This window comes from Chlorocebus sabaeus, chromosome 14 (assembly GCF_047675955.1).
Source record: "Chlorocebus sabaeus isolate Y175 chromosome 14, mChlSab1.0.hap1, whole genome shotgun sequence".
NCBI classification, from domain to species: Eukaryota; Metazoa; Chordata; class Mammalia; order Primates; family Cercopithecidae; genus Chlorocebus; species Chlorocebus sabaeus.
The window spans coordinates 91,065,307-91,090,377 of record NC_132917.1 but is presented as its reverse complement, the minus strand read 5'-3'; the positions used below and the strand labels follow the sequence as shown (position 1 = coordinate 91,090,377).

Genomic DNA, 25,071 nt, shown 5'->3' with positions numbered 1-25,071 from the left:
CACGTGTGCAACAGCGATCTTAGAGAGGGTTCTGGGATCTCGGATAACAATGGCCCCAGAGTCCAAGATGGTTCTGGCTGTTATTATTATTATTATTATTATTATTATTATTACTACTATTACTATTATTACTTCATCATCCCAGTTCATAGCTTACCATTTTCATGCACTAATAATTTAACACCTCTTCGCGCTGCTCATTTTTCCAGTTGACTGTATTGTAGTAGGACAATTAACACTTAGGACTCAGAACAACCTAATCAATGGGTAATTCGTTAAACATCAGTTCCCTCTGTCACATACTGTGACATGCAGAGTGTGTGTAATCCTGGAGAAATGATTCACAGGAAATGTCCATGAGGAAGAGCTGTGAGTGAGAGGGTCTGTCTAGCAAAGGAGAGGAGTGAGGACTAGGTTTTTGGAGTGTGGCCTAGTAATTGAAGGGCATCAAAAGGACAAAGATCAAGATGTTCTTCATCCAGGTATGAGGAAGTGCAAAACCTGCAGGTCCTCGCAGGACAGTGGTCATGGTCTTGGAGACTTGTAGATCTAACCCTCATTTGCTCACATCCACAGTCACTGCCTGGCTCCGAAGATAGCACTGGTGTGGACTAGCTTCCCGGATCCTCCAGAAGTGTAGATATAGTTTGTCAATAATTAAGAGGACAATGAAAATTGTATATTTGATTAGATTTATATCTATGACTCCATTCAGGAAAGAAAAATGGGCAAAAGAAATAGCTCTCTGAACTAAATGAAAAATCACAACCTAGTGACACTTTTCCTTCCCATATTGATCCTTTAATATCATGTTTGACACTTCAGAAAGTCAGCTGACCCCCAGGATATTTATCCTTAAATCATGATTCTGCTCAACCTGAGCCCATGGTTGGACCATGCCCAGGCATCTGAGTACAGCTGGCCTGAGAGCTGCAGCGAGGCACTCTCTTTCATAGCAAGCTTTGATTGAGGTTCAGAGATGAACGCCTAGCACTCAATGTCTTTTGCATAGAAACACACATGGGCTATTTGACAGCTCCATCTAAGGTGTGAAAGTGAACCTATTATCTGATTCTGCTCATCTAGGCTGAAAACACACTTCTAGAAGATTCCCCTGCCCAGGATGGTCTTGGTGGTATGGATCTTCTTGCCCCTGGTGCTCTGCATTCATGGTACAGGAGTGATGGCCACTCTTATCCAGTGGGTGAGATGGTTAAGATCAATGACCAAAGTTTATATTTCAGTCTTTCATTCAGATGGCAGAGGCTTAAAAACCTGAAGAACAGCTACATATGATGCATCTTTTTTTTTTTTTTTTAATCACAACCACTGTTTTTTACTTGTATTCAGAATGATCAATTATTTTTCCACACTTTCCCATCAGGCTACTGTGCTGACTCAGCCTCCATCCTTCATGTCTGTTGCCGTGGGAGACAGGGTCTCCATCTCCTGCAAGGCCAGTCACAATCTCATCCATAGGAATAGAGACATCTACTTGAACGCGTTCCAACAGAAGCCACACCAATCTCCTCAACCGCTGGTCTATATGGTGACAAACAGGGCTCCTGGGTCCCAGCCCGTGTCAGTGGCAGTGGGTCTCGGAGGGAGTTCACACTCACAATCCCCAGTGTGGAGCAGGGAGATGCTGCATATTACTTTTGTAAGCAGCACACTCACTGGGACCCTAAACAGTGTAACGGTTCTAAGCATATACCTCCCTGTCAGGCCTCTGAGCCCAAGCTAAGCTGTCGTATCCCCTGTGACCTGCACGTATACATCCAGATGGCCTGAAACAACTGAAGATCCACAAAAGAAGTGAAAATAGCCTTAACTGATGACATTCCACCATTGTGGTTTGTTCCTACCCCACCCTAACTAATACAATGTAGTCTCCCCCACCCTTAAGAAGGTACTTTGTAATATTCTCCCCACTCTTGAGAATGTACTTTGTAATCCTATCCCAAACCTATACGAACTAATGATAATCCCACCATCTTTTGCTGACTCCTTTTTTGGACTCAGCCCGCCTGCACCCAGGTGAAATAAGCAGCCTTGTTGCTCACACAAAACCGGTTTGGTGGACTCTCTTTACACGGACACACGTGACACTCCCATGCCAGGTCAACCCTTCTGCTTGGCTGAGCATCTGCTTCCTCCAGGGAATCAATGTCAGTGCAACTGCTCCTCTTAGAGAAGAAGGAAGTTGGGGTGACGTAGAAATGGTGAGGAGTCCTTGAAGGAGGTGGGAAGATGTTGTGTGGCTCCAAGCCCAGGGGTCCCTCTCTTTAAATGATCAGTGTCCAGACAGCATTGCTGAGGCAGCTTCCAGAAGGCTCCATGCTCAATCTCTCTTCTCAGGCACCCCCCGCACCCATATCACTGGCCCTGAAGAAGTACTCTCCTGTCGTCCATGGCTCCAGGAACACAGCTTGCCCTGCCCTGACTTTGCTGCTCAACTCACAGCCTCATTGCAGATTCCACTGGACCATACACAGTGCCAGGTCCATAAGGAGATACTGATCTGTTCTAAATCAGCTGTTCTGATTCTGAACTTCTTGCCTTATGGCTCATCTCCATGAGATTCATGTGCTCCAGTCTTTCTGGCTCACCCATGCTCTTCCTGGCTTCCCCTAGTCCCAGGTTTTCCCCAAGAAGTTTGACAGCCTTCTCCTCTAAGTATGTTGTGAATTTATTTTCTTACTTACTTGATTCCTGAGGAAACAAGTCCTTTCAAGCCTAGGCCCTTCCGAGACCTCAGGGATGCAAGGCAAAAAGAGCAAAGCAGCTGCACATGTACAAGATTGAATTGGTCATCTAAACTATCATTTAACTTTTTTGTTAAGTCATTGCTTTTCTTTGAAAATGGTTTTTCAAGCTGCAAGTATTTGATTTTTAAAACATGTGTGGCTTTTCCAAATGCTGTTCTTCTAATTCTTCTTCTCCACAAGTCCAAGTTAGGCTACTTGTATCCAGGAAAGTCTGGTCGCCCTTCTCTAATAGTGCCTCTTTCCATACCCCTAGCAACACTCAATCATAATCCCATTGATTTGTCAGATCACAAAGGCAAAACTTGGAAAAGTATATATTCTTAGTAACAAATGCTGTATTTTTAAACTGAGGCCGTAGAATTTCATATTCTCCAATATTGTGTCTCAACTGTGTGAATTCTAATATGGCAGCAATTGTATTTCAATCTCCCCAGTTAGGAGCAGCTCAGTGCTTGCAGTACTTTTCCATTTGATTTCTGTAACATTCTGAGTGGTAGAAAATTCAATTCATTTATCCAATTACATGACTTAGTGACAGCTGTCTGTTGGTGTAATACTTCTATGTTTTAATAATCCTAGTCACTGTTCTTTATTCAAGCTATCAGCATTCCATTGGTAAATGGCATCACAGATAATTTACTGTTTAAGAATGAACACTATTTATTTTTTCAATATTCTTTATTGGTTAGCAGACCTCAAAAATAACTAAATTCTGAAAAAAAAAAAATAAGTAATGGCAGGTTCAGAGAAAAATAAACCCTTCCTAATAATGTGAGCACATGACCCAATAGAAAGAGCAGGGAAAGCAGTTGCCTGCGTTCCCTTTGTCCAGAATGTCTTACAAAAAGGATTTTACGGATCATCATCTTTCATCATCACAGATAATAAGACATGTTGACATTATGCAACTCAAAGTGATGCACTGACTGACAAGGACCATCTCTTCTGTGATATTCTTGTCAAAAACGTATGATCTGAATTAGTTAATAGAGAAGATTAGAAGGGTGTTCTTAAAAATCATTGATAGTACATTTTACAAGCATCAAGGTCATGAAAGACAAAGAAAGAATAAATAATGATCACAGATTGGAGGAGATTAAGGAGTCAAGAAAACTAAGTGCAATATGTCATCCTGGGTTTGATACTGGAACTTGAAAGAATCTTCAGTGAAAAATTGATTGGAATCCAAATATGGAGTAAATACTATTGTATTAATATTAATTTTTCATTTTATGTCATCCCACTTTGGTTATTTAAGATGTTTAATATGAAGGGAAGGTGGAGGAGAAGTATATCGAAACAATCTACTACTTTTGAAACTTTGTGTAAATCTAAATTTATTTCAAAATTAATTAAAATATACAAACAAAAATATGAGTAAGAAAAGAACCGGAGTTCCTAACTAGCAATTCCACAAGTATCATTCTATTTCTCCTCATTTTCTTATTTGTGATTTCTGTTTCTTGAAATGACCATCCTGGTTTCCATTATCTATAGCAGTGGTCCCCAACCTTTTTGGCACCAGAGACTCGTTTCACGGAAGATAATCTTCCCATGGAAGATTATCCCACAGAGTGGGGGATGGTTTCAGGATGATTCAAGCACATTATATTTATTGTGCACTTTATTTCAATTATGATTACATTGTAATATATAATGAAATAATTACACGAATCATCATAATGTAGAATCAGCGGGAGCCCTGCGCTTGTTTTCCTGCAACTAGATGGTGTCATCTGGGGGTGATGGGAGACAGTGACAGATCATCAGGCATTAGTTTCTCATAAGGAGCACACAACCTAGATCCCTCACACGTACAGTTCACGATAGGGTTTGCGCTCCAGTGAAAATCTAATGCTGCTGCTGATCTGACAGATGGTGGAGCTCAGGTGGTAATTTTAGCAAGCAATGGGGAAAAACTCTAAAGACAGAGGAATCTTCACTTGCTCACCCACTGCTCACTTCCTGCGATTGTAAACGAGCAGATAGGACATTGAATTCAGTAGAGTTATTTTAAAGATGTTCAAAAAAATTATTTCTTTCGATCAGTACTCTATGATCAAACACTTAAAATGGAAAATATGAAGAAAATGATTAAACACATTGCACCCACCCGAGGGATTTTTCCTGACCACTGCACAGATGAAGACCACAACATTGTGTAACTGCCCAATGTGTTCACCTTGCCCACTGCCTAGGCAGAGCTGATTTCTCAAGAGGGGAATTGCAATAGAGAAAGAGTAATTCAGGCAGAGCTGGCTGTGTGGGAGACCAGAGTGTTATTACTACTCAAATCAATCTTGTGAGCATTCTGGGAGCAGAATTTCTAAGGACAACTTGGTGGGGAAGCCAGTGAGCCAGGAGTGCTGATTGGTCAGAGATGAAATCACAGGGAGTTGAAGCTGTCTTCTTGCACTGAGTGGGAGACCATAAGATCAGATTAGCAGTTTATTGATCTGTGTGGTGCCAGCTGATCCATCAAATGCAAGATCTACAAAATATCTCAAGCACTGATCTTAGGAGCAGTTTAGGGAGGGTCAGAACCTTGTAACCTCCAGCTGCATGACTCATAAATCATAATTTCTAATCTCGCGGCTATGTTAGTCCTACAAAGGCAATCAAGTCCCCAGGCAAGAAGAACATCTGCTTTGGGAAAGAGCTGTTATTGTCTTTGTTTTAAACTATAAACTAAGTTTCTCTCAAAGTTAGTTCAGCCTGCACCCAGGAATGAACGAGGACAACTTGGAGGTTAGAAGCAAAATGGAGTCAGTTAAGTTAGATCTCTTTCACTGTCTCAGTCATAATTTTGCAAAGGCAGTTTCATTTGCAATAAAGAGTTTTGGTAGACATGAGGCTGGCCGCACCGCATGGGAGACAGAGTTAGTACTCAAATCAATCTCCCTGAAGGCCTGCAGTTAGGGGTTTTTCAAAGGCAGTTTGGAGGAAGGGGTGGCCAGGTAATGGGTGCTTGCTGCTGATTGGTTGGGTCAGAGATGAAGTCATAAAATGTCAGAGCCGTCCACTGGAGCTGATTCTCTCCTGAGTGGGGCCACAGGACAGGGGTTAGCAGGTCCAGGTGGAGCCGTTGGTGTCACATATGCAAAAATACCTGAAAACATATCTAAAAAGGCCAATCTACAATAGTGGTGTTATCTGCAGGAGTATTTGGTGACCAGTCCACACCTTAGCAGAATCAGACTGCTCTCTTCTCACTATTTGATGGCCTTTCATGAGCTTTACAAAGGTAGCTGAGTTTTGGGTAACCCATATCATCATTTAAACTATAACCTAAATATCTTCCAGAGTTACCTCTGCCCAAAAGCCCAGGAATAATTAAGGGAAATGCAAGATGGGGAGGTGAGTTAGATCAGATCTCTTTTACTACCATAATTTTCTTACTATTAAAATTTATGCAAAGGTGGTTTCAAAACAGTGACTTTCAATACAAAAGTAGAAGTTATGAAGACAAAAAAATACCAAAAGAGAATTTTAAAACTGAAAAGTAGACTAACTCAATTGAAAATTTAGATAGGTACCACAACAGTTGACAGTGTTCAAAGAGTGAGTGAACTTCAAGATCAACCAATAGAAATAATGTGTTCGGAAGAATAAAGATGTAAGCACCAAAGCAAGACCTCAGAGATGTATAGGTCAGTGTGAAGAACACCAACAAATGTGTATGGGAGTCACAAAGGAGGAGGGAGAGAGAAAGGAGCTGAAAAAACATTTGAAAAAATAATGGGAACATCTTTTTAAATGTAATGAAACACATTGCTATACAGATCCAAGAAATGTGATGAAACACATCCAGATGGAGCAAAAAAGATTCCTAACTACACACATTGTAATTAAAATGCTGAAATACAGTGACAAAGGGAAAATCTTCAAGAGGAAAAAAAACACTATGTACAGAGAAACAATAATGTAGACATTGAATAAGGGTCTAATTCATTGAATAAGGGTCTAATTATGTCTAATGGAGGCTAGAAGACAGTGGAATGGCATACTCAAATGTTGAAAGAAAAAAAACCCCAAATTCTATATGCAGCAAAAATATACTTTAAGAATAAAGCAAACTAAACATATTTCTTTGTCGATAAAGAGTCAAATTCTGTAAAATATTTGAAGAGATTTATTCTGAGCCAAGTATGAGTGACCATAGCCCCTGACACAGCCCTCAGGGGGTCCTGAGAACATGCACCGAAGGAGGTTGGGGTGCAGCTTGGTTTTATATGTTTTAGAGAGGCATGAGACGTCAATCAAATACATTTAAGAAATACATTAGTTTGGTCCAGAAATGCAGGACAATTCAAAGCAGGGGTGGGAATGGGGGATGGGGGAGCAGGGGAGGTTCCAGACTCTAAGTAAACATTTGCTTGTTGACAATTGGTTGAGTTTGTCTAAAGACCTGGGATCAATAGAAAATAAATGTTCAGGTTAAGATAAAAGACTGTGGAAAACCAAGGTTCTTTTGAAGTCATATAGTGGCTGCCCTTAGAGACAATAGATGACAAATATTTCCTACTCAGATCTTTAAAAGGTGTGAGACTCTTCTTTAAGATTGGGAGGGCATAGAAGAAAAAGATATAGCTATGTTAATAGAGATTCAAATTTCTCCCCACAAAGGACAGCTTTGCAGGGCCATTTTAAGATAGGGTAAAGAAACATGTTTTGGGGTAAAGTATTTTAATTTTCTGCCTTGTTGCATAAGGTGACACCAGAGTCAGGTTGGAAAGTAAGTCCAACGATACGTAGGGTTAACTAAAACCTATCTGATGAGAATTTATAGTTTTTAGGACATGACTCCCCAGACTCCTTAGATAAGAATTGGGGCAATGTTTAAAAAACAACAACAACAACAACAACAAAACAGAGCTTAGTCCTTATCTTGATAAACACAAATGGAAAGAAATTCTTACTTGTAGACATTCAATGAATTATCTGAAATCAGTTTAAGAAAAAATTCTTCAGAATCACAGGAAATTATAGAGGACAGTAATTTGAATCCACAGGCAGAAATAAAGGCCTCAAAATAGTAAAGAGGGTCAAAGGTGACACTGCACAAGAGAGTGAAAAAGATAAAAAGCTGTCCAACATCAATAATCATCCCAGGGCTACAAATGAAAATCACAACTGACTACCACTAAAACTTCAATAGGATGACTCAAAGGAACAATGTCAAATACAGTGACAGAAAGGGGGAACTAGAAGGGCCACACATTGTGTTTGGGAATATAAAGTGGTATCACAAGTTGGAGAACTGATGCTGAATATTCAATCCCTTTTAATCCGGTCCTTCCACTCAGAAGTGTGTACCGATGTGCACAGAAACAAATGTGCAATGACACTCATAGCATTATTAGTGATAGCCCCAAACTGGGAACACTCTAATCACAAATCAAGAGTAATTTACATAAATAAAATGAGGTAGATGCATAAAATTAAATACTATGGATGAATGAAAATATAAAAACTGCTACTATATCCATGAATGTGGGTGAATCTTACTAGCACAATAATGCTCAAAAGACGTTAGAAATAAAAAGCTCACTATCCATGATTCCTTTTCATATAGTTCAAAAACTGCCATCACTAAATCAATGTTACTGAAAGTGAGATTTAAATTTGCACTGGAGAAGAGTTGGGCTAATGTTTGGGAGGAGGCAGAAGGTACTTCTAGGAGACGGGAGTGTTTTGCTTTTGTACAGTTGTTACACAATGTGTTTGAATCTCTGAAACTTTTCTTAAAACCTGCATTAGGATTTGTGAGTGCCTAAACACATGTTAGGATTTATGAATATATATGTATGGGGAGGTTTTATATTATCAAAAATTTTATTTTAAAAAATTTATGAAGCATAATGTTATTTGCACCAATCAATGCATCCTAACTGCTTCAACTGTCTAATCAAATTATATTTAATTATAATCTGTATTCATTTTCACATTCCATCTATGAAACCAAGGCACCAAATGTTAGGAAGCCCAGGGTTTACAAGGTTACCACACTGTTAGTGTCATCAGGAACACATGAGTCACCATAACCTCTTTTTTTTTTTTTGTCCTGGAAAGCATCAAAATTCTAAACTACTCAAAATGCATTGCATTTTAATGATGGTTCTTATTTACCCTAAATTTATGAATGCAATTAAGTCAATATTTGTAGAATCAGAACAATTTGCTTCAATGTGTTTTTCACTTTTATTTATTCGCTGAAGATGCTGGTAATTTTATACTATAAAAAGTGAAATAAAAACATACACAAAGTTATACTTGCTATATCCTTCAGTAAAGATGAGATGACTAAAACCCAGATAGATTTGTTGATAGGAGTTGTTGAAGATCATCCACCTAGTTGAAGAGCATCACGTAGAATTCTGGTGACCCCGTTTTAGGACAAAGCTGTTCCTAAATAATTCTAAAGATGGGCCAGTAACTTGCTAAGAACATTCAAGTACAAGTTTTTGTGTAGATATATGTTTTCCTTTTCATTGAGTCTACACCTAAGAGCTCCCTGGATCATATGGTAACTCAATGTTTAACCACTTGAATTGCAGACTGTTTTCCAAACCTGCTGTACCATTTCTCATTTCCACCAGCAATGCAAAGATTCTATTTTATTGCCAATCTATGCAATGAGAAGAAAACACCTCTGAGTGCAGAGGTATTTAGAAGAACTAGAATATATCCAGATGTGAGAAAATAAATCCAGGGTTGCTTTGAGATGCCCATTAAATAGTTTTTAAATTTTTCCTAGCCTTCCCAAACCTGGGACCATGTTTTTACTACCTGGTGGATGGTACTCACTTGCAATGGTGTTTAGAGTTGGGAATGGACCCAGGAAGTGGAAAAGTTCCTTCAGACAAGGAAGAACTGGTTCAAGACACAAACTGAGGAGACCTGATCAGAATGAAAGACAGGGAGCTGAAGAACATGAAATGAAAATTTCCTATAGGAAGGAGACAACATTTAAGCAAGAACACCTTGTTCTTTAGGCAGTGTGTCTGTCCTTAGGATCTTGTGCTCTGACCTGTTGCCTCACATAAAAGGACTGAGCACTGACATCTCTTCCTCTCACTAATTAACTTCTTGTATCAGTTATCGTAATTCCTCATATAGAGTAGAATGATCTTGTGAGATTAGATGTTTTATTTTTAAAGAATTAATAAATGACCATTGTGAGTGAATCCCAAACAAGACAGCATGGGAATAAACTGAAGGAACAAAATGTAAGCATATATGTCATATTTACTTTTTGTTGTGCCTATATAAACCTATAATTTTAAATTTTGAAGTCAAGGAAAATACTGGTTATTAAATTTTATCATATATTAAATTAGTATGATGGTAAAACTTGTTATTGCCCTTCAGTTATGATTCCTAATTTTGCATGAGTAATATTGTCATTGTTATAGTCAGATTATTACAATTAAATTGCATTACATTAATTATATGCCTTATATTTGAGAAATTTTTCCTGTGGAATGACTTTGCATTTACCAACACATTTTTAACTCACTTAGATTAACTTTTAGGTTTTGTTGATTTCTATCCTCACCAACATTCTTTTACAATCACAAACCACAGCTTCCTCTTCTAGAGCAACCCACTTTACTTCATCTCCTTATCCGCTGCAATAAATTTTTCAAGGGTTTCTAGTTTCATAAATCCTTATGCATATCATAATTTACTTGTTGTTTCAAATTAAAAATTTTCTTTATATTTTATTTCCCTAGTTCAATATAAAATACATGCAGTTTGATTTCTTTTTTATAAAATCTTTGCACATTTTCAGATATAATTACATTGATTACTGGGAGTTCATTATGCAGGCCAGGACTCTGAGGCAAACCTGACATTTATCTCTGAAAAAAATAACCCTTACCTTCTTTGAATTTGTATTTTATTATGAAATATATGTGTTTTCTCATTTTATAAATGTTTGAATACAATTGTGTGACTCCTTTGAATTTTCACTCATTAATAGTTAACAGATACGGAAATTTTATTTCAGATTACATTTCTTCTTACTGGTTCTTTTCTAAGGACTCATTTCTTCCGTAGGAAAATGTTTAATTCTCAGGTTTAACTTCCTACTCTGATTTTCTGTCTAAGCTCTCTCTTTATTATCTAATGTCATGATTCTCTCCTTTGAAAAACAAAAGTGCTACTCTAGTTCGCCTTCCATATCACTGTTTTGATGGATTGCAGTGCCAATTCTGCTTTATTGTCTTGAATATTAGGTTTTGTTTTTAATGATGCAGTTTGTTTTGTTTTTCTTATATTTCAGCAGGGTTTAAGGAACTATACTTACATTTTTAATAATTACATATTTTTTGCTATTTTTTATCCTAGGTTATATGTCTTTTCTTTATTTTATTGATTACACAAAACATAATGTAGAAATGTTCTGGAATCTGCAAGAGATTTTTTTTTTCTTAACTTTTCTATTTATTTTTCTTACAACATCTTCTTGTCCTCCTTTCAATTCCTCCTTCCTCCCTTTCAGTTTTTTCTTTTTCTATTATCTTTTTTAATGGGCCTCAACTTTATTAACTGATTGCAAGGAATAATAATCACTGATGGTTAATAACGTAGTTATTATGTTTGGTCCATAATACACTTTTATTATGAGTCCATTATGGTTCTTATTTATTTATATTTTTAGCACTCCCTAATTCATTCACTAATATTGGTAATATAATAAATTCATGTTATTATCCTGCAAAACAACTAAAGATATTAACTCATATCCAGTTTGAGGTTCTCCACAATCTCCTAAACATATTATTTCCCACCACCATCAAGTTAATCACAAATTTCAATTCAATATTCTTTATCAATGTAGTTCACTTCTTCTATATGTATTCCTTTAAAAAGTTGTTTATTTCTTTTAAACATTATAAAAAGAATGTCACACTAGTGAAGTCTAATTTATTAATTTCTTTCTTTATGCTAGATATTTTATTTTCTTTAAGAATTATATTTTTATCTCTAGGGTCATGAAATATGTTCCTATACCCTTTTGTAGAGGATTTACTCTTGGGCCTTTCATATTTATATTTATGATTTATTGATGATTAATATTTGTATATGGTACAGAATTAAGATTCATTTTCATCTAATATAGATAAGAATTGATCCAGTATGATTAATTTATTTTACTTCTACTACATTGTAGTGGCACTTTTATTGTAAATCAAATGACTACACATGGGTGGATCAGTTTCTGGATTCTCAAACTGATTGAACTGGCTAATTTGTTTGACACTTCACTGATACCATATATTTTCATTACTATAACTTACAGGCTTTGATATTGTGTAGTATTAGTCTTCCAACATTTTTTAACTTAGCAAGACTATCTTAGTTACTTTTTGCATTTTGAATGTTCATATGTAAGTAATGTCTTTTCAATTTCAACAACAATTCTGAGATTTTTTTATTGTGAATATTTTCAACAAATTTTGGGAGAATATACACTATTAAGTCTCCCAATTCATGAGCATGGTGTAACCTTCCATTTATTGGAGTTTTCTTTATTTTCATTCAATTGCATTTTGTAAATTTCTGTTTGGTTTTGTTGAACATATTTTATGCGACTTTTTATTTGGGCATAATGTTAAACTTAAAGAAAAATTGCCAAAGTAGTATAAGAATTCCAATGTATACTTTACCCAAATTCATTTAGTAGCTATAGATGACTTTCTACTTCCAAATTATTTCTATATTTATGAGTTGGCATCTAGTTAGTATTGATTCAGAACAAATCACCCAAAACTTAATGACACATTACGATTTGATGTCATTATACTATTATCTTTGTAATTGTAGGTGTTTCCTGGGCTGACCAAGATTTCTGCTTGGCATTTCTTACATGGATGTAGTCAGACAGCAGCTGGGGATGGAGTCTTCTCAAAGATGGCCAATCCAGGATATAGGATGAGTCCTTAGCTTAGGCTGTGCATCTCTACATGTTCCTGCTTGGCTTCCTGTACGCTTCCTTAAAGAGCTCCAGACAGATGTTTTATAAACTTTTATGACTCACTATAGTCTCAGAAGACAATTAGTGTTACTTCTATCACAATTATAGGTTCACTAAGATTCCAAAGGGGCAAAAGTATGCTAATATGTCCAATAAGGAAATTATCAACATCTCACTATTAGAGGGAACTGATAAGATGGAAGATCTTACGACCATCTTGGAATATCCAGTTGGCAACTCTCTACACTTATTTAAATCAATCTACATTTTTTACTATATGCAACATATACTAATTTTCATCTGCAACATCTACAAGCATTTCCCATGATGGTGGTAAGTTAAAGTTCAAGATCTCATCTAGATCGGACTGTGCAGTTGAGCTTCTTTGCCCATAGTTCCTGAATAGCACCTGTCCCCAATCCCACTCAGACTTGTGAACAATGATGATACAGAACTAGGATGCAGATACTTGACAGACAACGTTGTAGATACTCCCTTTCAGGAAGAAGGCACTCAGCAGTCAAAATTCCACATAGCATAAAGCCACAGCTTCCTTTCGGGGCTTCCTGCTTCAAATGTCTGTGTTTTTTTAAATGTTTCTTTTTTCCCCGAACTGTACTTTTTATCCCTTCAAGCAACTTCATCAAATCAAACAACAAATAATGAGTTTTTAGCAGTGTCTTCTATGTTGATCAAAACTCTCATTATCCTTTGAGGCAGTTGGATGTAAACTTTCTTCATTAATTGTTTGCTGTTTTCACTTGATTATGAATTTTGTTCTTGAATTGACACTGTAAGGTATGGATTTTTTATTCTGTTATAGTTGGTATGGCTTTTGTATAAAATTCTCCAATTTCTTCTTTTACTTTGTTTCCCTCAATTCTAAATCCCCAAGTTCTGTTAGTAAGACAACTGACCTCATAGTCTTGATCCACTTTGTACGGAACATTCCCAGGTTTGGTTCATACCAAGAAAATGACTCTGTATTCAAGTCACTTGAATTAATAGCTGTACCAGTGATTATTATTTATGATGACCATGGTTAATAAGGTTCATATAACATGCTTGTGGTCACTCACATTAGTCTTCACCAGAACAAGACCAGCTGCACCTGAGGACGAGGAAATATTAGGGTGATGTGGAGTATTATTAAGTGAGAGGTTCCACATAGTCCCCGTACAGACTAAAGACATTGGGGAAGAAGCATCCATGTGTGTGTGTGACAGTTGTGAAATATTCTGTTCTGGAACAAGAAGCTCCAAAATATCTCAGCCTGGGATGACTTTGTGTGCTGTCCATAGAGCATTTGGCTACATATCAAAGCCATTATCAATGAGCTGCTCCCTAGCTCAGGACAGGTGTCTGCCTCAGCCATGTACATAATGGAAATAAGGAGCTCAACTCTTCTGCCTCCTGCTGCACTGATCCCAGAGGAGGAAAATGATTATGAGGAGGTGCCACACGATGGTGAAATTTGCTTTCTTCTCATTGTAAGTTAAATCTTTAGTACCTTTTTTTTTTTTTTTTTTTTTTTTTTTTTTAATCTGTGACATTTGATTTATCATGGAGCACTCACAGTGTTGAGTAACAGGATAAGCTCATAGAGTGGGGTGTGTTTTTAACCTCAGTGACATTTGTGCTTATGTGATTCTTTTTTTAAAAAACAATGCAGATGTCAATGAGAATATTGTGCTGCCTCAGTTTTATTTATTTTTATTTTATTAACTTTTATTTTAGATTCAAAGATACATGTGAAGATTTGTTACATAGCTGAATTTGTGCCATGGGGGTTTGCTATACAGATTACTTTGTCACCCAGGTATTAATCCCGGTGCCCAATAGTTATCTTTTCTGCTCCTTTCCTTTCTTCCACCCTCCACCCCCAGTGTGTATTGTTCCCTTCTTTGTGTTCATGAGTTCTCAATTTTCAAGTTCTGGACAAAACTTGAGGGGAGCAAGTTACTATCCAGAACCCTAGTGTCCCTGCATGGTTGAGTGACCATGAGTCTGAGGTAGATTTCGCTCCCACAATCGGCAGCCTGGAGCCTGAAGATGCAGCGTATTGTTACTGTCAACAGCATCAAAGCTTGCCTCCCTCGTGTGACGAAACTGAGCAAAGGCAGTGCAATGATCCAACAATGTTATCTTGTTCAAGTTACTCATACATAATTGATGAAATCAGGTAGAAAGCTCAGTGAAAGAGATTTTGAAATACTAGTTTCTGTGATAACAGAACATACAGATTGTAATCACATACGTCGGTTGGAATTTTGGCCCTTACACTTAATATATGTGTAAATTTGGCAAAAGACTTAAACACTTTTATCTTGTTTTTTTTTAATCTCTAATAAAGGAAAATAAAAAAGTAACTATACCATAAGACTATTATAATCATTAAGTAATTGAATACTTATAAAATATTTATAACTTTCAAATGTATTAAACACTAAATAATTGCTAATAATCATTGTAATTTTGCTACATCTCTTAATTATGTAGATACAATGTTTCCCCAAATCCTGTTTCCTTTGACATTATTTACTAAATTATGATTTTTTCCCCCAAAACTCTCACTATGTTAAATGGCAGATACATTTTTTTCATGCCAAGCTGCTAAAAACAGATATAAAAAGCTAGACAAAATATAAAAAGCTGATACTGTAAGGTACCATACCTTCAAATAAGTGCTATACAATAAGCACTCTGACTCCATTTTTGATGTTTGATCAGTGACAGTTTTCAGTCACCACCTCCCAGTTTCCCTTCCACCACATATTTGTGCAACTGCCTACAGGACAGTCAAGCCTCAGAGATCCTCAGCAATACAAGAAAACATATCTCCAGTCCAACTAAAAAAACCCAGCCCTCTGTCTAACTCAGGCCAGCTTATACCAGCTTGTGCATATCCTGCTTTCCCCAAGATTCCCTTGTGTGAGTTACAAAATTTCTCCCAAATTCTCTTGTACATGGAGTGTCAACAGCTTCACCATAATATCTATTAATTAGAAAAGATCCATCTCACCTCCATGAGTGACCACAAAATATGCCAAGAGAGCAAGTATTTGATGAATCAAGAAAATAAGATAAGCTTTTATGAACTAAATATTTCTGTCCCCTCAAAATTCACCAGTTGAAGCCCTAAGTCCATGTGTGGGTGTATTTGGAGACAGTGTCTCTAAGAAACTAATTACAGTCAAATTAGGCCATAAGGTTTAGGTTCTGATCTGATTCAGTTAGGGTCCTTATAAATAAATAAATAAATAAATAAATAAGGAGGGAATGGGCACAGAGGCTCGTGATGTAATCCCAGCACTTTGGGAGGCTGGGCAGGCAGATCATGAGGTCAAGAGATTGAGACCATCCTGGCCAACATGGTGAAACCCCGTCTCTACTAAAAATAGAAAACTTAGCTGAATGTGGTGGCACACACCTGTAGTCCCAGCTACTCAGGAGGCTAAGGCAGGATAATCACTTGAACCCAGGAGGCAGAGGTTGCAGTGAGCTGAGATTGCACCACTGCACTTCAGCCTGGTGACAGAACGAGACTCCATCTCAAAAAAAGAAAAAAAAAATTAGAGACCAAATCTATTAGCCCATTCTTGCAGTGCTACAAAGAAATACCTGAGGCTGGGTGATATAGAAAGAAAAGAGTTTTACTCAGCTCACAGTTCTGCAGGCTTTGTAGGAAGTAAGATGCTGGCATCTGCTCAGCTTCTGGGAAGGCCTCAGGAAGCTTACAGTTGTGATGGAAGGCTACGTGGGAGCAGGCCCATCACAGGGCCAGAGAAAGAGCAAAAGAGAGAGAAGGAGTTGCCATAAGCTTTTAAACAAGCAGATCTCATGAGAACTTACTATCACGAGAACAGCACCGAGAAGATGATGCTAAACCATTCATGAGAAATCTATCTCCATGATACAGTCACCTCCCATGAGGCCACACTTCCAATACTGGGGATTACAATTCCACATGATATTTGAGCAGAAACAAATATACAAACAACATCCTTTTACCCCTGGACTCTCTCAAATCTCGTGTCCTTTTCACATTTCAAAATACAATTATTCCTTTTCAATCTCTGCCCAAAGTCTTACCTTATTCTAATTTTAACTCAAAAGTCCCAAGTCCAAGTCCCAAGCCACATCTGATGCTCATCTCCTTCCACTGATAAGTCTCTGAAATCAAAACAAGTTATTTACTTTCACAACAATCAAAAGACAAAATTCCATTGGTTAGTCACAGCAGAAATGAAAAACTTAGAAAAATACCAATTTTGAGAAATAAGTACCATGTTGATATAGCCACATATTCTGCAACTTAGTCCCTAGGATTTCAGATTCTTGGAATCATGTCTCAACTGTGCATCCTAGTATGGCACCAATAGCATCTCAACCTCCCACTTTAGAAGTAGCTCGATCAATTCTAAACCTTTCCATTTAGTTTCCTAAATATTCTAAGTGATGTGTAGGACAATATATTTGTCCAAATTACTCAGGAACTGGTGGGTACCACTATGTTTTCATAGATACCAGTCCTCTCTTCCTTCCTTCAGGTCGTCAACATTCCAGTGTTGAATGGCCATGATGGAAATACTTGACATTTAAGAGTGAGCACAATCAGTGTTCAGCCTGCTTCCGGACGGGTGAAGAGACTCGTGGTCTGGTTCTAGGACTTCCCTAACAGCATGGCCCCTAAACACCAGTCTACACTCCTGCCTCAAAAGAAGAAACCAAGACCACCGCCTGCTCTGGGACCAGAGGAGACATCGGCCTCTGCAGGCTTGCTGAAGAAGGGAGAAAAAGAACAGCAAGAAGCAATTGAACACATTGATGAAGTACAAAATGAAATAGACAGACTTAATGAACAAGCCAGTGAGGAGATTTTGAAAGTAGAACAGAAATGTAACAAACTCCGCCAACCATTTTTTCAAAAGAGGTCAGAATTGATCGCCAAAATCCCGAATTTTGGGGTAACAACATTTCTCAACCATCCACAAGTGTCTGCACTGCTTGGGGAGGAAGACGAAGAGGCACTGCATTATTTGACCAGAGTTAAAGTGACAGAATTTGAAGATATTAAATCAGGTTACAGAAGAGATTTTTATTTTGATGAAAATCCTTACTTTGAAAATAAAGTTCTCTCCAAAGAATTTCATCTGAATGAGAGTGGTGATCCATCTTCAAAGTCCACCGAAATCAAATGGAAATCTGTAAAGGATTTGACGAAACGTTCAAGTCAAACGCAGAAGAAAGCCAGCAGGAAGAGGCAGCATGAGGAACCAGAGAGCTTCTTTACCTGGTTTACTGACCCTTCTGACGCAGGTGCTGATGAGTTAGGAGAGGTCATCAAAGATGATATTTGGCCAAACCCATTACAGTACTACTTGGTTCCTGATATGGATGATGAAGAAGGAGAAGGAGAAGAAGATGATGATAATGAAGAGGAGGAAGGATTAGAAGATATTGATGAAGAAGGGGATGAGGATGAAGGTGAAGAAGATGATGATGAAGGGGAGGAAGGAGAGGAAGATGAAGGAGAAGATGACTAATAGAACACTGATGGATTCCAACCTTCCGTTTTTTAAATTTTCTCCAGTCCCTGGGAGCAAGTTGCAGTCTTTCTTTTTTTTTTCCTCTTGTGCTCAGTCACCCTGTTCTTGAGATCTCTTTTCTCTACTCCATGGTTCTCAACTTACTTGGGGGGAAATACTTTGAGCAGAATACAATGGGAAAAGAGTCTCTACCCCTTTCTCTTCGAAGTTCATTTTTATCCCTTCCTGTCTCAACAAAAACTGTATGGAATCAACACCACCGAGCTCTGTGGGAAAAAAGAAAACCCTGCTCCCTTCGCTCTGCTGGAAGCTGGAGGGTGCTAGGCTCCTGTGTAGTAGTGCATAGAATTCTAGCTTTTTTCCTCCTTTCTCTGTATATTGGGCTCAGAGCGTACACTGTGTCTCTATGTGAATATGGACAGTTAGCATTTACCAACATGTATCTGTCTACTTTCTCTTGTTTAAAAAAAGAAAAAAAACTTTAAAAAATGGGGTTATAGAAGGTCAGCAAAGAGTGGGTTTGAGATGTTTGGGTGGGTTAAGTGGGCATTTTGACAACATGGCTTCTCCTTTGGTATGTTTAATTGTGATATTTGACAGACATCCTTGCAGTTTAAGATGACACTTTTAAAAATAAATTCTCTCCTAATGATGACTTGAGCCCTGCCACTCAATGGGAGAATCAACAGAACCTGTAGGATCTTATTTGGAATTGACATTCTCTATTGTAATTGTGTTCCTGTTTATTTTTTAATTTTCTTTTTGTTTCACTGGGAAGAAAAGATGATGCTCAGTTTTAAACGTTAAAAGTATACAAGTTGCTTTGTTACAATAAAACTAAATGTGTACACACACACACACACACACAAAGAGTGAGCACAATTTATTTAATCAGCATTCTCTATTGGAGAGCAGACTTTAAGTAGAATTGAATTCTGAAAAAAATAAATAAGTAAAAAGAGAATCAGATAGTGTGTGAGTTCTTTCATGTAACTATAACACACTCACAGACTGGGAAATTTATAAACAATAAATATTTATTTCTCACAGTTCTGGAGTTCAGAAGTCCAGGATCAAGATGCTAACACATTCAGTGTTTGGTGAAGCTGTCTGGTGGAGTCAGAAACAGCAAAGAAGACAAACTGAATGTTGTGTCTGCACATTTCAACAGAGATGGAAGGGCCAGGCAGCTCTCTGAAACCTTCTATATAAGGCCATTAATCCCATTCATTGAGGGCAGAGCACATGACTTAATCACTTCCCAAGAGACTCTACATTTTCATATCAACTTAGGCTTTACATTCCAACAATAAGTTTGGAACATCACAAACATCTAAACCATAGTAGATACTACTAGACAATTCCTAACAAAGTCAGCATATAACCATATAGGAAGAGTGACAAAAGCAGCTGCCTTGGTTACCTTTGACCAAGACTTTCTTACAAAAAGAATTCATTAGTGATATTCCTTTATCAACTCCAGTGATGACATGTTGATATTATGTAACTCTTGATAGGATGTACTGAAAACACATCCCTGCTGTAATATTCTTGCCAAAAATGAAAAATCTGACTTGAATCAATAGAAAATACCAAACAATCGAATTTTAGGGACATTCTCAAAAATAAGCAGACAGCATACATCAAAAGTTTCAAGGTATTTCAAAACAAAGACTAAAAAACTGTCAGAGATTGAAGGAAATTAAGAAAGCATGAAAACTGAATGTAATATGGGATCCAGAAATTTTATCCTGAAACATTAAAAGTAAAAATGTTAGATATATATATCAGTGGAAAGTTCAGTGAAATTCAAATATAGACTGTAACGTCGTTAATAGTAGTGGATTAACCATTAATGTTAAAGCTATTTGAAGTACTAGAAAAATAAATCAAAGATGATTTTATATTCAGCAAATTTGTCCTTAAAGAAAAGAAAAGAAGCAATGACTAGCATATATATCTTATAAGAAATTCAGGAAGAAATCCTTTAGAATTCAGAATCAGTAAATGACAATGAACAGTAATTTGAATCCATAAAATTAAATAAAGACTTCATAAATATACTTACCTTAATTCACATGTTGCTGATGTTCAGGAAAACCGAATCTTCGTGATAGATATCAGAGTTGCAGTTCCCTTGGTAGGTTAGAGGCAGAAGCTGTAGACTAGAAAGGTGAATGAAGGCAGCTTGTGGAGAATTTAAAATCATCCATATTTGTATCTGGATAGTGAATGTGAGTACTTTATTTGGTTGAGCAATGAACATGTTTGCATTTTACTCAGGGCACAATTTATTTTGATTTATAAAATGACGAGCAAACCAAGACCTCTTCAACACACATGACGAAAAAATACAAAGCACCAAATATTTACAGAAGCTCAGCCATATTAAAGAGAAGTGTAACATTCACTGGGAAAATGCTAAGGAGGTAAAAAAAAAAATTGACTGTAAACATTGAAATATATCCTGTCCCAATAAGGCTGCTCAGATTGTTATTTCTAACAGTTTTTTCTCAAGTATACAAAATATGTTGTTCATAGGAAAGGCCCCTGTACATACCATGTTATTTCTACACCACTGCACCCATCAGGGGATTTGCATATTGTCCCCCAGGGAGGACCTTCCTTTGTGAGTCTGAGATAAAAGCTCAGCACCAGGCTTGGACTTGATTATCAGGATTTCTCAGGTTACCTTCTCACAATGAGGCTCCTTGCTCAGCTTCTGGGGCTGCTGTTGCTCTGGTTCCCTGGTGAGGACAGAAGAGAGATGAGGGAGGAGAATGGGGTGGGAGGGTGAACTCTGGGGGCTCCACTGCTTCCCATGTGTGTTCTGTCCTCATGTTAGATGTGCATGTCTTGTACTCTAGGATGGGGCTTGTAACTTTTGTATCTGCATGAGTAAGGCCTGTGAGGTTAAGATTGTCCCAGAAGGAACAAAGACTAATGCTCTGGTGACGACTCTGACAGAGAAAAAGGGAATGGTAGAGGAAACTTCTAGCACTCAAAGCACTCTGCTGTGCTTTGAAAATAAGTTTTTATTTTGAAATTATGTATTTCAGGGGTCTGAATCAAATTATAAAAATTGATTTAGCCTGAAATAAATAACAGAAGAAAAATTATTTTAAAATTGCTCTTAACGTTTCTATATAACCTTGCACTTCTCTCTCATTATTTCAGGATCCACTGGGGATGTTGTGATGACTCAGTCTCCACTCTCCCTGCCCGTCACACCTGGAGAGCCGGCCTCCATCTCCTGCAGGTCTAGTCAGAGCCTCCTGCATAGTAGTGGAAACACCTACTTGAGTTGGTTTCAGCAGAAGCCTGGTCAGTCTCCAAGGCGCCTCATTTATAAGGTTTCTAATCGGGACTCTGGGGTCCCAGACAGATTCACTGGCAGTGGGGCAGGGACAGATTTCACACTGAAAATCAGCAGGGTGGAGGCTGAGGATGTCGGGGTTTATTACTGCATGGAAGGTACACATCATCCTCGCACAGTGGTACAGCCCTGAACAAAAACCTCCAGCGTGGCCCAGCTGCTCAAGTGTGTTGTTTCTCTGGGGAGGCAGCTGAGCAGAATCTCTATCTGTATAAGATGAACATGTTGGAGATCTCAGGGCAACAGTTTGCATCTGAGGGTTCTGTCCCATGGGTGCCTCAGTTGTACGTCAAGCAAAACCCATTCACAGCCCTGTCAGCTACAACCGCCTTGGCATGGCATAAGCCATAAGAAACCAGAGGTGATCCCAGTGCCTGCGCAGGTGATAGACTGCCCTGAGGGAGAGCTGAAGGAAATCCCATCCCAATCCTCTCTGCCTCACCTGCATTGGGAAATAAGACTTAAACAGGTTAATAGCCAGACAAATAACCCAGATTTGTTGCAACACTTGTTGAAAACAACTTGAGGTTTAGCCGTTTAAAGTCTATTTTTAAGAGGATAATACGTGGTAATATTCAAAAATTGATATTTTTCAATCTTCCTAACTTCTTATCTTTCTCTTTCACCACTTATCATCCCACCACATATTGATGGTGGAAAGGGCCTTCTGCACAAGCTGTCATCATGAGGAGCTGACTGAGGGCAATTAGTAGAAATCTTGGATTTCAGCATCAAAATGGACTTTTGTAAATTCATGAGAGATAGAAAACATGCATGCTAAAATTATTTGATTTGCTTCAGTTGTGTCTTGCTGACGGAAAGGGGTAGTTTTTGAAATTTCAAAAGTTGAGTTTTATAAACTGAAACTTAGACTAGGAGACATGAGTTATAGAATTTGCCTCATAGACCACTGAAATAACACAGAATGATGTGTGATTTCTTTCCACAAAATGTAAGAGTTTGAGGACAGTGGGCAGACTTCAGGAATGGGAGAATGAATGGAAGATAGTGGGGGTCAACTATGGCCCAATAACCTGCTCTTTGACTTACATTAGGTACAGTTGTGGATGGCAGTGACTGTTGGGGGTTGACGATATAAACTCAGAAAGGAACCCAAATGTCTTTCTTATCAAGGAGGAGAAAGTATCACTCCCTGGCTCCATAGGTTGAGCCTGCACCACTGCAAGTTTCAAGGAAAAGTAGTTCATTGAGAATGATCTTTTAGTTCTGCAATCATCAAATGTTTCTTGAGGTTCCTGTGCAAATAGACCTGAGGCTATGTGACTTAATCACAGTTGAACTAAAACAATGAGCAGACGCCATGTGGTTGGGTTTGAGAACACGAATCATGCAGTGACACGCTAACCTGAAGTCCCAATAGAATCTACATCAACTGGGGAGCTGTGGCCATGATGACCAATATATCCGTGATTCAGACATGTACTATGAATGATATGCGCAGATTTATCAACAGCAAAAACTCCATGCACCTCTGTATGGGGAGTTTCTACCTTTCTAGACGAGCACCCATAGACTGCACATGTCATGAAACCACAGCCCCTGTTCCATGGAAAACACCGTCTGTGAGTAGAGGCTGCCTTGTGCAATGAAAGAGGCACAGCCAGATTCTCCTTTCACAGATGGGTTTCTCTGCCTGTGCCAAAGCAGAATTTGGGTCCAAATGTCCACCTGGCAAATACGGCAGGGGAACAAAAAGTCAGGTAAGCATCAGCTCAATTAGAAAGCTTTTCCTCACTCTGGAATTTTAGATTACCTAGGCCTCATTCTGTCCACTGTTCTCTGATGTTGTAATTTTATAACTTTTGTATTTTTTGTACCTTTTGCTGTGGTTGCTTTAAGGCTTTTAACCACAATATTATTGTAATGGGAGTGGAGATAACTTTTTCAACTAAATAATGTTTTAGAAATTACAATTTTGGTGTTCAATTGTCATGAAAATAATAAATGGTTTTCAACATATAAGTACATGCACTACTTTCACACGATGTAGTCATTACATGAAAATGAACCTCATTCCTATCTTCTAGCAGTAATTGTATAGAAAATATATAGCTTGCAGAGATGACACTTAAAATAATGCCCTAAAAGTATTTATAAAGTAATCATGACATAATATGATCAAAGTAAAGGAGCATTTGAATCAGCAGGACAACATATTCTTTTTCCTTGTTAAGGAAGTAAACCACATCAGAAGTGACTGTGTATTCCAAAATAATGCATTCTGTGTTGAAGGAAGATAAAATTCAATTTTTAAGGAGAGAAATCCAGAAAAAAATGGATTATGGCAAGACATTTGTAACATGGGTAAAGAATGACAAACCTTCAAAGTATTTTTCTGCACATATTCAAAAGTGGAGACACACATCCAGCCAAAATTCTAATGATTACATATTCACAATCCCTTCTGTGGGGCCTGGAGATACTGCACATACGACTGTTAGCAAGACACTCACTGGGACCCTGCGTTGTGTGATGGTCCCACATACAAACCTCAAGGAGACTCAGTCTCTCAATGCAGCAGGAGCAGCTGGGGTACCCAGGGGACACGTCCACACCAGGTGGGCTCAGTTAGAGATGGCTGGAGAGCCTTCAGGAAGAGGCCATGAGGTTTCAGTCACAAACACTGGCTCCTCCTCTGTGTAAACAGGGGTCAAAGCCCTCCAGGACAACTCCTAGAGCCTCTCCCTTTCTCTCCAATTAGTGCACTGACATCCCACAGACTCTCCAGGAAGTGGCGGTCATGTCCTCCCTGGAACTGCCACTAAAGTTCCCTACTACTGTCATGAATGCAGGGACACTTAGTCACGTCACTGGAAGGGGACCCTAGTGTAGCCTGACCTCACGTGCTGCCACTGATGACTTTCAGAGCACTTCTTTCTCCCTTTGCTGAGTGACCCTCACTGTCACCAACCATCAGGAGAACAGAAAGCTGCCGGCAAGGCATGATTTTGGCTGTTGAGCAAATCAAAGCTCACGGGAGTCTCAAGCGTGTACACCACTTAATAATCTTTTCTGATAATACTATTTGGACTTTCCTTTCTTTCAAATCTGGAACTAATGGAGAATATTTTTTGAACTCTTACTAACACTTAGTATATATGTGTAGTAGGTAGTAACTAGTTTGGCTACTGGTTCATTTTGTTTGCATGTTTCAGGCCACGATGCGGTATGTTAATACTGAAGACAAAGATACATTTTAGAATTAAGCATACTGTACGTTGCCTCTTTCCACACCACTGCAGCCACCAGGGGATGTGCATATTGTCCCTTAGGAAAGACCTTCCCCTGTGAGTCTGGGAGAAAAGCTCGGCTGTTACCTTGCCTTGACTCCTCAGTTCATCTTCTCATAGTGAGGTTCCCTGCTCAGCTCCT

The 25,071-nt window shown here is 38.2% G+C and overlaps 1 protein-coding gene and 1 gene segment (V, D, J or C); both read left to right on the top strand.

Moving 5' to 3' along the window:
* LOC103241327 (immunoglobulin kappa variable 2-24-like) overlaps positions 1-25,071 on the top strand; it is a 978,355-nt gene that overhangs the window by 55,082 nt on the left and 898,202 nt on the right.
* On the top strand, positions 17,386-18,384 carry LOC103241328 (protein SET). The gene has a single exon (XM_037994270.2). It carries the CDS (start codon positions 17,436-17,438, stop codon positions 18,297-18,299), a length of 864 nt encoding a protein of 287 aa, XP_037850198.2. The 5' UTR covers positions 17,386-17,435; the 3' UTR covers positions 18,300-18,384.